The 15,494-nt window shown below is 30.3% G+C and overlaps 2 protein-coding genes and 1 long non-coding RNA gene across 3 annotated transcripts in view; 1 reads left to right on the top strand and 2 right to left on the bottom strand.

Annotated features, from left to right (window-relative positions):
* Positions 1 to 1,663: 1,663 nt before the first annotated feature.
* On the bottom strand, positions 1,664 to 3,263 carry LOC123014705. The gene is made up of 3 exons (XR_006413332.1): positions 2,339 to 3,263; positions 1,966 to 2,277; positions 1,664 to 1,918 (listed from the first exon to the last, which is right to left on the bottom strand). It is a non-coding gene; the product is annotated as an uncharacterized LOC123014705 (long non-coding RNA).
* A 1,594-nt stretch (positions 3,264 to 4,857) lies between these two features.
* The window catches only part of LOC123015308, a 15,632-nt gene continuing 4,995 nt past the window's right edge, over positions 4,858 to 15,494 (top strand). The window contains exons 1-2 of the mRNA XM_044414993.1: positions 4,858 to 5,826; positions 15,461 to 15,488. Of these exons, the coding sequence (XP_044270928.1) occupies positions 5,761 to 5,826; positions 15,461 to 15,488 (94 nt within the window). The 5' untranslated portion in view covers positions 4,858 to 5,760. The remainder of the gene's footprint in view (positions 5,827 to 15,460; positions 15,489 to 15,494) is intronic.
* On the bottom strand, positions 9,621 to 10,550 carry LOC123015310. Its single transcript, XM_044414995.1, has 2 exons — positions 10,396 to 10,550; positions 9,621 to 10,346 (listed from the first exon to the last, which is right to left on the bottom strand). Exons 1-2 carry the CDS (start codon positions 10,403 to 10,405, stop codon positions 9,901 to 9,903), a joined length of 456 nt encoding a protein of 151 aa, XP_044270930.1. The 5' UTR covers positions 10,406 to 10,550; the 3' UTR covers positions 9,621 to 9,900.

Raw genomic sequence — 15,494 nt, 5'->3', positions numbered from 1 at the left:
TATTTGCTCTCGAAGTGCTTTCCGATGGCTTTATCTGCTTTGTTAACAGTTCCTTGCAGCATTTTGCAAAAAGATCAATAAAAAACCGTTTATTTTCAGTGTACTGCAAGTGTAACGAGTGACACGCTAACCCGAAAAATTTACACATTATTTCAGGAACGGTTTTACAATTCTCACAATTTAGCTGAACCGAGCTGCGTTTACTGTCATTTTGGAGCTACTGTATTAAAAAGACGTAATTATCTGTAATAATAAAACATAATTTTGTTTATAAATTATGTGAATATAAAAATTACTCTATTCTTTTAATAAAGTCGTTACCAAAAAGATTTTTTGATTAGCGAGAAAATTGCGGTAAATTAGTGTCACTAATGGTTCTGAAAGGTGGATAACTGTCGACAGGAGATTTCCGAGAGTTGTCATTGCACGAAAATATCTTATTTATTTTTTAGCCACATACTTGTGCCAAATTATCCAAAAAAACTGAAGTAATCTTCATTTAATTCAGCAGCAGCTCGTCAAAAGTAAGTGGCTGGAGATTGTAAAGTGGAAGACATGAAAGCATGCAGTAGGTCGCGGTGTCATTCGTTAAATTTCTCACACTTTTTTAACTTTTTTATTATGTATATCACAATACTCGACATCCTTATCATATAACAGTTGCGAGATGAGTTGTAATTAAAAATAAAAATGTTTGTATTAATTTATACATTTACGATTTTTTTTACTTACATATTTGTAGAAAAACTGCTAAAATGTGATTAACATATTATATCTACTCGTAAATATGATTTGCATGCAAATAAGCCACTATTATTTTAAAATCATTTGTATAAAAATTACTCGTAACTTTAATAATGGTGGTAACTAATAAAATAATTCATTTCCATCATTCATTTTCTACAGAGAAAGCTTTATGCGGGTGAATGTATTTTATTGCAAATTTATCGTAGTTGCTGTTTAATAAATATTCAATATTTATGCTTTGATAAAATCTCGTCATTTTTTTAACAAATCAGGATTAATTATACAGTATGTCCCCGGATTGAGTTTACAAGAGGAAAAAAAATCTTTGTTTTTCACCAAAAAAACATTTTTTGCTTGACGTAAAACGCGCAATTCTAAAATTAAAACTTCATTATTCTAACTCAGTGCAAAGAAAAGTTGATTTTTCTCTTGATTTTGGACTTGTAATAGGTAATTTTTCTCTGCGTTTTAATTAAATTCCATCAGATTGGCGGTTTTATTTTTTTGACAACGATGTCACTTTGACAAATAAGTTTACGCAAGTTAAATAACAAAAATGTTTCTGAAAAACATAATTTTAATAAATAGCAACTCAAAGAAATAGTCATTTTAACAAGAACAACCATCATTATTTAATTCATGAATTAATTGTCAAAGTGACATTGTATAGTTGTCAAATAAATAAAATCGCCAATGTGATGGAATTTAATTAAAACGCAGAGAAAAATATTACAAGTCCAAAATCAAGAGAAAATTTAACTTAATAATAAAGTTTTAATTAAGTACAGATTTGCTCGTTTCAGGTGAAGTAAAAAATGTTTATTCTTTGCAGTTTTGGCGTAAAATCAGAGATAAAAAAAAATTTCCTCTTGTAATTCAATTCGGGAACATACTGCAGATTTATTGTCTGAATATTATATTTTTTAGCCAATTTTCTCTATTAAAGATTGTAACGGTTTTACTTCGTTATTTTTATTTAAAACGTCCTAAATCTAGTTACAAAATAGCTTCGCTGGTATGGGAGGCGTTTGGGTCCCATAAACGCTTGGGTACTACTGTCATTGACTTAACATCCGTGTCAACCTAAATTCGCCGGTCTAGGGGGCGTCAGAGGGCCCTAGAGATGCTTGGGGACTGTAAGATCGTTGATGCAACCTCATCTAGTACTCAACTAAAAAGACCAAAACATAATAGAATACCGTATCGTGTTTACCTTACCTGCTCCCGTCATTTGAGTTTTAGAGTCATTTCCCGTTTTGTTCTTGTCGTACCGCTAGCCCCAATTTTGGAGGGAGTTGGATCAGGCTTGTTTCCTCTCTATTTTCCGAGTTAGTTGTGTTGTCTGGCTGTGAAGGGGCTAAAAGGAGTGGGTAGCCCCGGAGTATTTCATACCGTCCCTCCGGAGAAGTCCGGGCATCTTCTCCGGGTAATTTTAGTGCTCATGTTCCTCTTGTGTTGTCGTACCGAGTTGTAGGGTGCCTCGGTACGGTTTAAAAGCCCTCTTGTCCTTTTATGTGTTGTGCAAAATGTCTTAAGAGCACAAACCCTTTAACTTCCCTCTTCCTTTGATTAGAAAATCGTTCTTACTTACCTTCCTATTACCTAACTATCGGCGCAATATCGGTCTTTTCGCACAAAGGCACAATTTCAAAATGTAAACAAACTTAACCTCTTCACCTGTCGTAAAACGTCAATTTCGCATGCAGCTTCAAAAGAACTAGACGTGCGCGCTCTCAGAAGATAGCGAGAAAATCAAAATTTTCACCTTTTTATACACGGTCCGATATTGACTATATTTCGCGCCCTGAATCGATAGCTCTGATTGGTTTGCATACGTGACTGACCATTTCAAGCAATTTCCGGGGAGAAAGCCTCTCGCTTGGTGGTTGCAGTGAAATCCTATCTAAAGGCATCCCTTTTGGAAATTTGGGAAAATTAAAATTACCTGAACCAGGTGCCTCTAAATCCGAGGAGCTACATATCGTAACGTTTAGTTTCTGAATTTCCTCGGAGTTTTCGTAGAAATTAGTACCTACCACTGCCAGCCTGCCACGTGCTTAGGAAACTTGCGAGAAAGGGTAAAAGAGCAATAATTTTTCATTCAYTATTTCAATAATATATTCCAGAGCTACCGTTTCCGYCTCGTATTATTTAATATCYCGATTATTRTCCCGRCACGAACCCCRTACTTTTTYTTCAAGTACCGACCATCCCTCGCTGAGGTAATATAAAATCTGTACATCTTACGGTATACTAATTATTCTCTCGTATGAATCAGGGACGCAAGTAAGGGGGAAATTTTCCTGTCTTTACGGAGGCCAAAGAGAGACCTATCGCTCCGCATTCTGTACCTGTTGTCTCCGCCGCCTCCTTCTATCAAGTTCAGATAAGTTTAGGCTTAAGTTCGACGATTCGTTATTAAATATCTCTTAAATTTAATTTCATTAATATCTTCTTCATACATTTTTTAATCATTTTAATACACTACAATTTATTTTCATTAAACTAGAATTTTCAATTTAATTTTACTTTCACAACTGTAAGGGATATAGCGCTATATTTCGTTTATTTTTTGAATCTAAACTTAATTTTAATTTATCAAATTATATTTTATTTTTTTAATACAGGGTGATAGACCGACAAAATTTTATCCTTGGTAGTATCACATGAGAACATGCTGGAAAAAATATTGAAAAAATTCTTTGTTTAATCGTGCTCCAAATAAAATTTATTAAAGTTATTTTAGAGATAAAGCGTACGCCACTGATGTGTTCGTAAATAGTATTAGCACAGGTAGTGGAAACCATGGTATTAATTTGATCAAAATGTACTTGATCATTGCAACAATTCATAAACGCCGTAAGTGGCACGGATCAAGGGGGTTCTGCCCCTAAAAAATATCGACGTAAAAAAGGTACTGATTATTTCCATTTATGCTTGGAAAGCTGTGATAAAATTTTGTCGGTCTATTTAAGAATCACCCTGTATATCCCTTAATTTATTATTTTATTTTGTTGGCTGAGTGCTACGTTCCCAGTCACGTGGTACTAGAGGCCCATTATTCGACTGGGTGGCGCCCATAAAGAAAAACCCCACGATCAGCTCTCCTCCGAGATACAGGCTGCCAAGGTATTACCTATTTTATAAAAAAAAAGAGAAATAGGTAACAAGATAATGTATGCAAATAAAAAAAAATATGTAAATGTAAAAGATCAATTGTGTTTTATTTTATTTATTTCAATAACACTTTCGACTCTCGATTATCCGGTTAATTATTCCGGTTAATCGAAATTCCGAATAATACAAAGGTTTTGAAAGAAATTTTTTAAAAGCAAATAAGAAACACGAAAATCATTTTATATTAGACTTAAAATTGACAACATTGAAGATTGTTTAAGCAATCCTAAACGCTGACATCATAGTAAATATATTTCTTTGAGCTCAAATATGTTAAAAATTTATATTTATAATACGTATAAAAAATATGTATTACTTTTGGAATTTATCTAAAGCCAAGAAATGCACTATTTACAACAGAAAAAATATAAAACTGACAAAATTTTTAAAGATTTGTTATAAGAAATATTTTATAACCTTGAATAAGTACACATAATAATTATTAATTAAGTAAACAAACGTTTACTTGACGACCCTTTTGAATCACACTGTAATTCAAAAAGGTTGTCGCTTATGAGGATATTGAAACATTAATAAAAGCGCAGATATGCTTTTATAATTTTTTCGATGTATGCTTTTCTAAATATGAACTTTTGAAAATAGCATAAATACTTATTAGGCTGCAGTACACTTTGTGTAATCGAAGACAAGTTGAATACAACATTTTATTCTTCGAATTAGACTCAACAAGGTTTTTGTATTGAGAAATGGCAAACAGTTTCCAAATTTCCTTACACAGAAGAAAAACCGTAAATTTTGAGTGTTGAAAATAAACTAATTGAAAGTGGATGTCTTGAAGCAAATTTTCAAAATAAGTTAAAAAACATTTGTGACCTAATTTTGGCCTTTAAATTATTCAATTTTTACTAGACAAAATGTTGAAAACTGTAGATGTCTCTACAATATATGAAATATTTGTTGTCTAATAGGATGAGTAATTGTAGAAACAGAGCATAGGCTGTAAACAATTGCTTTGAAAGACAAAAATTGATGAAACTATTGTCGTGTCACACCTTTATTACTTCGTCATTCTTTAGATGAATAGTTTTTATAGTTATGTACCTACAGTGTAAAGAAACAATGGTATAGTTAATAAGAATTGTAAAAATTTTCAGTAAAAGATAAAAAAATCCTTTACCTCCTTTCAAATAACCCAGTTCTTTAACAGTTATTCACTTTAGCCTTTGCTCGATCAGAAGAAAATCGATAAACATTTAGATCCTTTTAATCATTTGTAACGACCTAGTTGACCGTCCTCGAAATTTGTGGTTAAATAACTGGGAGCTGTCTATTAAAGTATTGATTCGGCAAATGAAAGATGCAAACATCGAAAACCTTTTAACAATTTTAAATCAAAACAAAAATTTGAGGACAGCTTTGGAAGCACCAACGAGTTTTAAAAGGTACTTCAATTTGGACAAGAAGTTTTTTACTCGACGCGTTCTTCACCTAATTTTAAAGTAGGTTTAACTGGGATTTGGCAAAAACAAAGAAATCGTTGTTTTTGGCGCAGAGGGCGTAACTGGACCTTCACAAACAAACGGAGGAACTGTATAGTGGAGTACGTAACAGTACTGAAGACTTGGTTCTTGTAGCGTAGCGGGGCGGAACAGAACTCTAGCAAACACGCGGAACTACTGTTCGTCTCAGTTATTGCATGTCTTTGAACAGGTAGCTGTTTAATAAGTTCACGATCGCGAATTCATTCATTACATCCTTAAGACTACTATCGACTTTTCACACGCATTGGTTAGAGCGTTGTTCAGTTTGAGCTGTTGATTGACTACTGCCACTGTCTAGTGAGGAACTATCCGGTGTAGTGTTTAGTGATAGAAAATGCAAGACATTGAAAGGCATTTTCAAACTAGGATTACTACGTTATTTGTGCTTTTAATACAAATTGTAAGTGCTAATAGGCTGATGCCCATGATTTTAATTTTGCCAATTACTAACAAAAATTTAATTATGTGTTATAAAATTTATTTTTGTTGGAAGGAATAAACATGTCTTTTCTTATAGTATGAAATGAACCAGCAGATTAATGAATAATGATGTTACAACAAGTTCTTTAAACTGACATAAAAAACAACAAAAATGTTTAAGGAAAATTGGAGAAGAATACAAAAAACATAGTCTACATTCAAATTTAAGCATAAACAATAACAACTCAATAACAAAATTGTGTTTAAAAATTCTTGTAGAAAATTTGAGATGGCAACTGAAAATGTTATTAAATTAGTAGGTACAGTAAGTAGTTTTATGAGTTAATGGATTAATGTGCGTCGTACAAAAGTAACAGGAAGGGCATTTTTTAAAGAAAATTAATCAACAAATCCAAAACAACAACAAAAAACGTTTTTTAAAGTAAAATTTTCTACCAGTTTTTGAAATACCAGCTCGAAAAAAAAACTTTTTGTTGGCCATTTTAAAAAAGCCTCAGCTCCTTTAAAAAGCATTTCCGAACAGACACCCATAGAAACTTTTTACAATGACCTGAAAAATATTTTAATGTTTTTTCCGGACAGTCTGTATACAGTATGTCCCCGGATTGAGTTTACAAGATTTATCTTTGATTTTACGCCAAAACTGCAAAGGCAAAACATTTTTTGCTTTACCTGAAACGAGCAAATCTGTAAATAAAACTTCATTATTCTAACTCAGTAGAAAAAAAAGTTGATTCTTCTCTTGATTTTGGATTAACTGGAATAATTTTTCTCTGCTTTTCAAATCCTATCACATTTATGTTTTATGTTTTTGACAATGATGTCACATTTACAAATGAATTTACGCAAGATAAATAACAAAAATGTTTGTGAAAAATATAATTTTAATAAACGGCAATTTAAAAAAAAACAGCTTTAAGATAAGAAACAAAGTCATTTTTAACAAGAACTATCATTATTTAATTAATAAATTAATTGTCAAAGTGACATATAGTTGTCAAACAAATAAAACCACCAATTGGATATGACCTAAAAAGCAGAGAAAAAATTATTTCAAGTCTAAAATCAAAAGAAAAATTAATTTTTCTTTTCACTGAATTAGAGTAATAAAGTTTTAATACAAGATTTGCTCCTTTCAGGTGAAGCAAAAAATGTTTTGCCTTTGCAGTTTTGGCGTAAAATAAAAGATAAAAAATTTTTCCTCTTGTAAACCCAATCCGAGGACATACTGTATATTTTTTTAGAGTGTCAATAATGCTGACTTTGGAAACGACGAAGTGTGATGTCACTATTTAAAGTATAACGCTGTAAGTATTCAATTTTAGACCATCTTCAAAACATTCTTTAAAAAAATAGGTAATTAAAAATTCATTAGTGGCAGACTGCTGTTATTTACCAGAATATAAATGTGTCATTTACTAAAATACCAAATTAGAATATTTTTTTAATTCTAATAATTTTTTGAGGTAATTAAAAAAAAATAATTAATTTAATTTACATTTGAAATAGAAAGGGTAATTTTGTACATGGTTACTGTCCTAATCCATAAAATCTAAAAAATCACCAATTTTCGTTAGTTTAATTTATTAATTACTGAGTGATCCATTTTTGTGAGAGATTTTTTGGTTATAATAAAGGGAAAAAATATTTTCTTATTATTACACTAAATGTTTCGGCTATTTTTAGAAAATAAATTTTGTTTTCATAAAATGATGACATGAATTAAACAATATTACCTGAAGATGGCTATCTAAAAATAGCCGAAACATGTAGCAAGTGTAACAATCTTTGAAAGAACATAATTTATTAATTATTTTTTTTTTAGAAATAACAATAATTTTGATACATTGTAACATTGTAATCATTAATATTTATTAAAAATGAAGTAGTACCACTAGTAGTATATTAATCTTTATTTATTCAATGTAAGCATTTAACATTGTAAACAAACCATTGAGAATTGGTTCTTGTAGAAAACTGTAGTGGTAAAATTACTGATTGTATTTCTGGTTTTTTAATTGTTTCATTAATACTACTTACGAGTATGAGCGAAGATATAAGGAAGAAAAATTCGAATTACATGTAGAATATCCTTTCCATGTAGTACCATTGTTCATTTAGGTCATATAAGAACTACAGACCGTATACCTATTATTCTCAAACATAGTTCTTCTAGTTCATATTCTGCTGCAAATTTTATGTAAATGTGTTTTTTGTTTAAAAAGCTTTTTGTGTAAAAGCAGTCTAGAATAAGTTTAATGAAGTCACGTTACAGTTTTAAACGTTGTAATTAGAATGCTTTAACGAATGCATGATGGCGTAGTAGAAACTGTTAAAAATGTTCATAAGATTCTTTCATTACCTGCAATTTCTTGAATTTAACAAATAACTAGCCACACACAGATGGGTGATAAACAAGATGAACACTTTCATTTACAACTACTTTCCACAAATCAGTACAAGCAATTTATTATAATTCTCCTAGATAGTTGTATGCACCTAGCACCTGTTTTCATTTTCATCGGTTAACTTCCTACTTCAAAGATTCTTCTTACTTTTATCTGTTATGCAATTACTTGAATAATAATGGATAATTATGTGATAATAGTGAACACGGTTTTCTACATCATAAACAGACAGGTGTATAAGCGTGTAAGAAGTTTCCATCAAATAGTTTCTTTAATCGATCAGTTGCAACTGATAAACTGTAAACTTTTACTGTTAAAATTGCACTACAACCTGACTGCAACTATCTAATTAAATAGTTAAAATACTTTTATAGGGACATAAGAACATAGGTGCACATAAGATAACATTAGTATTTAACAGTAATATTAAGTAGTGGTTAGTTCTACAAAATCAAACTTATTTTAGTAACAAAACACAAAACAATTTTTATATTGTTTTTGTTCCTGTCGAAAAATATTTTCATAAAACGGTAAAAATAATTACACCTAACGTTGGTCGAAATTTTCATAAGATATTGTCCGCACACAAAAGAAACATAATTGTTGCTAATTATTAAATAATTTTACCATCAGACAGGTGGTCTGATGGTAAGTAATAATTCACTTTTTGCAAGTCATCAAAGTTGGTAGTTTCACGCTTAGCTTTAGATAGTATTTAAAAGATTAGTACCCAATTTGTAGTTATTTGCATTTTAAACAAATGGGTATTATAATTTAAATTAATACTGAAAAAGTTATATGCAGGGTTTATCCGCATCTAGTAAATTAAAGGCATTTTATTAAAAATTCGGCTTCTTTAACTCATCATTGTTAAATTTGATTTCCAATCTTTAGCAGGTTATTAAAGTTTTATTTATTTATTGAATATGTTACATTCATGTAAAAACACAAATAAAACCCACAAAACCATCCAAAAATCTCGGTTTTTATTATTTTCATATATTTTTTTATTGTGAATGAAAGTATTTAAGGTCAGTAGTATAAGGGCCCCTATGCACACTGCGCACTTATAAGGAAAACACCCCGATTTTCAAGGCTTAACAAAAAAACAGAAAAAATCGTGAAAACACCGTCGTTTTTAAGGTATATTTTAAAATTAACATTTTTCAAAGATTTCGCCCTATTTTTCTATTGGGCTAATTGAGCACAAAAATGAATACGGTTTCAGATTAACAAATTCGGACAAGGACCTTATCAGCAAAGCGAGTTCACACCCCCTGTTTTTAAAGTAGGTATATGAATTATAAAATCACATAAGCTGTAATAGAAATGAATAACTAATACATATTTCAACAAATATTTGTCTTTATTACTTCAAAAGAGTCTCTTTACATCCAAAAGTTTCCTGAAACAAAATTCATCCTTAAACACTTGTATTAGGTACCTAGCCCTAGGTAACGTCCCACTATACATTAAAAAAAATAATAACAATTCTGCCCATTTCATAATCAAATTTAAAACCCTGTTTACCAACTGACAGCTAGAATGTAATAGTTGATAGGTATAACATCGAAATTCATATAATAACATTCTTATCAACAGTTGGCAAATTGATCATGAAAACCTTACTCTTGGAGATCCTCCTCCAACTTTAAATTAGCTAAATTTTCTTCCACCTTCAAATTAACAACAGAATCACATCTTTTAATTGACCTACTTGCTGTTTGGGATACTTTGCAAGCGCATCGGATGGAATATACTAATTCTATGAATGGGGGGTACATAACTCTAGTTTTCTCCACGATATCTGTATTATTCGGGTGGCCATTCATTATATTTCTTGCCAGCTGCTCGCCATCTATTTGATGAATTTGGTTCATATCGCGTCTATAGCGGACTTGCCAAGCACATTTCAGTTTGCCGCGCTTTCTGATGGGGATCACTTCATCGACCCACGCCCCTTCCGGGCACTGGCTTATGAATAATTTAGCGGCCGCGGCTTGCCTCACTGCCATATCGGCAAGGTCGTGATCATCACCCGGGCAATTAACGTGTATGTAAATTGGGAATGCTAAAACAATTCGGTTGAAATTTACTTTTGCTGGTTTATACACTCTTACCGTCGGCCATTGTGTCAATACCCACTATGGCGTCAAGGATGGTAAACTGATAGTTTATATAGTTTTATCATCCTTGCTATGGCGTTACCAAGACGTTACATTTAAACACCATGCTGCGCAAACTTCACAGATCAACTTAGATTGGCTTCCAGCTGGATGTATAAATGGTTGCATAGATAGCAAGTATTAATTCAATTATTAACCAGTTGTTTTTTTACTAGTTCCAAAACTAGAACCAAGTCAATCTAGAGACGGTGTTAAACCCAATTTATTTAATAAATTTTTCCATTTACATTATACAATAAATTATTCATTAGCTAGGAACAATAAAAAAGGATTAAAATCCAAACGGTATTGTACAGTTGAAGACAAAATACCTTGGTCGTCACTTTTCTGACACTTTAATGTAATTCAAGCTTTAACGTTAAAATGAATGACAATTTCAAATTAATGACAGCTATTGTATTTTCCTATCAAAAATATGTCCATATAACTTGTCAACTATGATTGACAGTAGCTAAAAATAAGGTTAACAGTCCTAAAGCATGCTTTACAATTTAATGTCACTCAAGTATTTTGTCTCCAACTGTATCAAAGTTTTCTAGAATAACTCTCTTGTCATAAACAAAACCAAATTCCTTTGTTTCTATTTTATTTAAAAGTTCTTTAATTTTAGTATCTCTGGTAATTCGATTATATTGTGTACTGACTTTACAGTCTTTGTTCGTCTTTGACTCTGGACCAGCTCTGCTGGACTTTTCTAAAATATTATTTATACTATCAGAATCGATCTTTTTGGATGTTTCATAGTTTAACGTAAATCCTTTTATTTTACAAACAACTCTACCTGTGTTGGTTTTATAACAATGACTTTTTGGGCCTGTTGATATCCAGTCTATAATCCAAACGCCTTTACCTAATGCGTTTGTCCAATCTCCCAATAGACAGCCTGTTTTAACAGTATTTTTTCCATCATCTATATATACAATACTAACTGTATCATAATATGCTACGCTTTTTCCTAATTTATCTAACATTTCGTATATTGCTATTGAAATCATTTTCTATATAGCAATCTTGAGATATAACTAAATTAGCGATGTGTTTGCCAGTTTCTTGCATCGCTTCATAATCAAAGAATAAATATTTTTCTGTATAGGTACAATTATTTGTATGCTTTCTAGAATCACAGTCAACACACACAAAAGGTTCTTCATCATCCAACGGATTTTTAACACAGGTTTTGCATTTCTTGCATTGATAAAGCCAATAGTTTTTGTTTTTAATTTTTTCTTTAGAGTATATTTTAGTACAACCTTTTTTGTTACAATTTTCACAGCCTTTTACTTTGTTTATTTTATCACCGTCTTTCATTGTTGTTTGACAGATTCCACCTTTTTGTTGTTTCCATTGCATATAACATTTATGTTTTAATATTTCAACTTCTTTATAACAATTTCGACATTTTTCCCATCCACATCTGTGTTCTTTACTACCCTCTTCTATCATTTTGTTACCTTTTTTACTCTTCTTGTTATTTCCTTCTTCAATTATTTTATTTCCTTCTTGAATCATTTTTTTACCTTCGGCAACCATTTTATCACCTCTTTTGAGTATTTTATTACACTTTAAACATTTATGAAATCTTTCACAAACTTCTGAATGATTTTCTAAACATTTTTGATTAAAGTAATATCTATTACATTTTTCACAATATATTCTTTTTGAAGAGTCTTCTTTGTGATTAGATTTGAAACACATCACGCATATTTTATCCTTCGTTTTGCATTTATGTCCGTCTTAATTTTGATATGGTTTATCACATTTTTCACAATAATAAGACTGACCGTAGAAACCTGTCATACTTTTGATTGTATCGAAATGATTTCCATTTTTATATAAATAAACTTTTACATCTTTTTCAAGTCCTGAATATATTATAGAATTAAAACATTCGGCTGCTACGATTTTTATTTGAATATTTAATAATCTTTCTATATTCGCAATATCATCTAAAGTAAAATAATTTCTATTATATTCCCCAAGTTGATTACATAGTTCTTGAGCTAAAGTATAGTTTGTAAATTTCTTCCCATTCTTAAGTATCTTATATCATTATGATCATATTCGCTACCAAGTATAATATTTGTATGATAAGTTAATCCAACAATAACAGCTCTTGGATAACATAAATTATCTTTGTTTTTTATCGGTGTTATGCTTTTCTTTGTTCGTGAGTCTTCTGCTATATTTAATAATCTTTTCGCATTAGTAGCACCTCTAGGCATATTAACAACTTCGGCATGAAATGTGCAACCGTATATATCTAAATCTTGATTTGAAGTTAAGATACTTTGAATTTTGTTTAATAAATTGTCAATATCAGAAGTTCTTGATAACCCTGTGGAAATAGGATTCCAAAGATCAGGATGATTAATCACTATATTCATTAAATCTCCTTCTTTGAAATTTGTTTTCTGTTTTACTATTTTAATCATTTCATTTAATCCCTCTCTAATGACAGTAATTTTTTTCATAATTATGTCTGAAAGATCAGACTCGGGTGCTTTTTCATCTTCGGTTTTACCTCTGGACTGGCCCTGCCAGTCTTCCACTAATATAACCTTATAGTAAACTTTGTGTCTTCTCCATTTTTTAGTGTATTCAGCTTTTGTTTTTTCTTCTATTATTTTAATTTTAGATTTTTTTGAAAACTCTGTAAAATAACTATCTTCGAAAGCGAACGGTTGGTCGTTAATTTTTTGTAATAATTCTGCCTTCTTCATTTTAGAGTAACCTTTGATATTCTTTTCTTTACCAATTTTTCTTAATTCTTTTATCGTTGTATTCTGAGTCGATTCGTTTTTTGACATGGTTTCCTCTAATAATTCCTCTAAACTTTGCGACCCGATTTCTTTAAGAACAGTATTTAAATTTTCATTGTTTACATTATCTGAAATTCGATTGACTAGATGTGTTTTTTACTATTTTGCTTTATTTTTATAACTAGTTTTTCAGCAATCGATTTTAATTTTTTAATATTGAGTCTACTTAATAAGCCCAGTCTTTTTGCAATGGTTTTTAATTTTTTTTATTTTAGTTTATTTAGGACAATCTCATTATTTGTCCGTGGTGTTAAAAAATATTTATCCATCGAGGACGGCTCATGGTGAGGCTTCGGCTTCGCCTTTGGGCTGGCTTCACCAGGCTTCTGAACTCGATAGCGAAGCTGTCTCATGAGTGGAAGACGAACTGTCTTTAGTAATTTGTTCAATTATATATCGTCCACTTTTTTTTATTCACCTTTAGTAAGTTTTATAATTTCCTCGAGGCTCATTTTACGAAGCTGATCTTTCGAGAGCCCCATTTATTAAGGAAAAAATTATTCAAAAATACATTTATGGATGAAATTCGCTTCGCACGAGGACTTTGTCCGAATTATCCTTTTAAGTCGTTAATATATTTTTCTAATTTTTCATGCCATATTTTTTTGAAATACTCATGAGCGGAATTCCCTATCTAATAAATAATGGCACTAATTGATGTTGCAGACAAAAATCAGATAAAAATTATTCAAAATAGAATAAAAAAGACTGCATTGATTTTAATAGTTTATCTGTTGGTAATAAAGTTAAAGCATCTAATCAACTGTATATGGAAAACAGAATTTTAAAAGAATTAGGAAATGCTGCGGTTGAAACAATAGAAAAAATGGACGAAGAAATTGAGTATAAAGATAATAAAATTAATGTATTGGAACAAGAATTAAAAGAGGTCAATAGTTATGATGAAGAAAAAATAAACGCGTTACTGAACAAAAATCTTGTTATAACAATAAAGAACGAGCAAAAAGACGTTTAGCAAATACTTTTTCTCTAGTTAATAAATGAATACAGACAAAGTCCTCATGAACACAGCGAATTTATTAATCAAGGCAAACTTAAAGATTGTGGAATTAAAAAAAGAAAAGAAAAAAATTATATTTATTTTTATTTGTATTATTTCAATAAATCTTATAATAATGTTAGTTGCATTTCTGCTTCGTATATACCCTCTTTAATTTTTTCACCGTTAAGATCAGAAACAAAATAAATCTAAACATTATATACGCGTTTTTCTACAACTGTGAATATTTCTTCAGTCCAGTTCGTTTTTAATTTGTTACGAAAAATATCAACCATATTAGACAATCTAATTCTATCACCAACTTCAAATTTTGGTTTTTTATTTGTTAATGTAATCATATATACGGTTTCTAATAACTGCCTTTCATTTTCTTTATTAACATCTTTTGGTTTCATTTTAATCGTAGTATGATAAGAATTGGCTAAAAAACATAATAAATGATTTTTATTATAAATTGTGGTCAATCTTTTAAGACGGCAGTAAATCCTGAATCGATATTTTATATCAATTGAGTAATAAAAATAAGAATATTTGCCATACGATTTCTAAATATAACTATAATTCTAAATATATTTTAACAAAACAGCTACTACAACGAATTAATTTAAAAATTGTTTTCTACTCTACTGATAAAATTAATTTTTGAGCACAGTAGGAATAATTTAAGTAAAATACCGTTCATTCATAACACCAATTTTTCAAGGTTATTAAAGAGAAAGGAACTACAAAAGCGTCAAAAGGATGCATGTAAAAATAAAAAAATAACTATGTAAAAGAAATGATTTAATATGATATGCAATTCTTTATTTAGATTCAAAGAAAGCATCTAAAAGCTTAAAACAGAGTGTTTCATAACTTGCGCCTCAGATAAAAATGCCAAGTAAGGTAATAATAAGATACCAGAAACATGAAAAAAATTTAAAACAACGTAAGTACAGGGAGACTTTTTGGCTAAGGATGTCCACAACAATAAATATCAAGTAAAATTATTAATTTTTATGAGTCAAGTTACTTTTGATTAATTTGTTTGTAAGTTTTGTTAGGCTGGTAATTTTATAAGAAACAAATACATCAGAGGAATTTGTTTGATCTTTCTTATATTTACTTGTTGAGTTAAGAAAAGGTAATAATGTAATTAATAAGATTTTATTTTTTTCAGGTATTCACATCAACGCAAGACTATGAGGGTAAGT

Source organism: Tribolium madens, unplaced genomic scaffold, assembly GCF_015345945.1.
Source record: "Tribolium madens isolate multiple individuals breed KSU strain unplaced genomic scaffold, Tmad_KSU_1.1 Scaffold_97;HRSCAF=244;Tcas5.2_LG3a, whole genome shotgun sequence".
NCBI classification, from domain to species: domain Eukaryota; kingdom Metazoa; phylum Arthropoda; class Insecta; order Coleoptera; family Tenebrionidae; genus Tribolium; species Tribolium madens.
The sequence above is the reverse complement of the archived record's forward strand: the minus strand, read 5'-3'. Positions and strand labels throughout refer to the sequence as shown.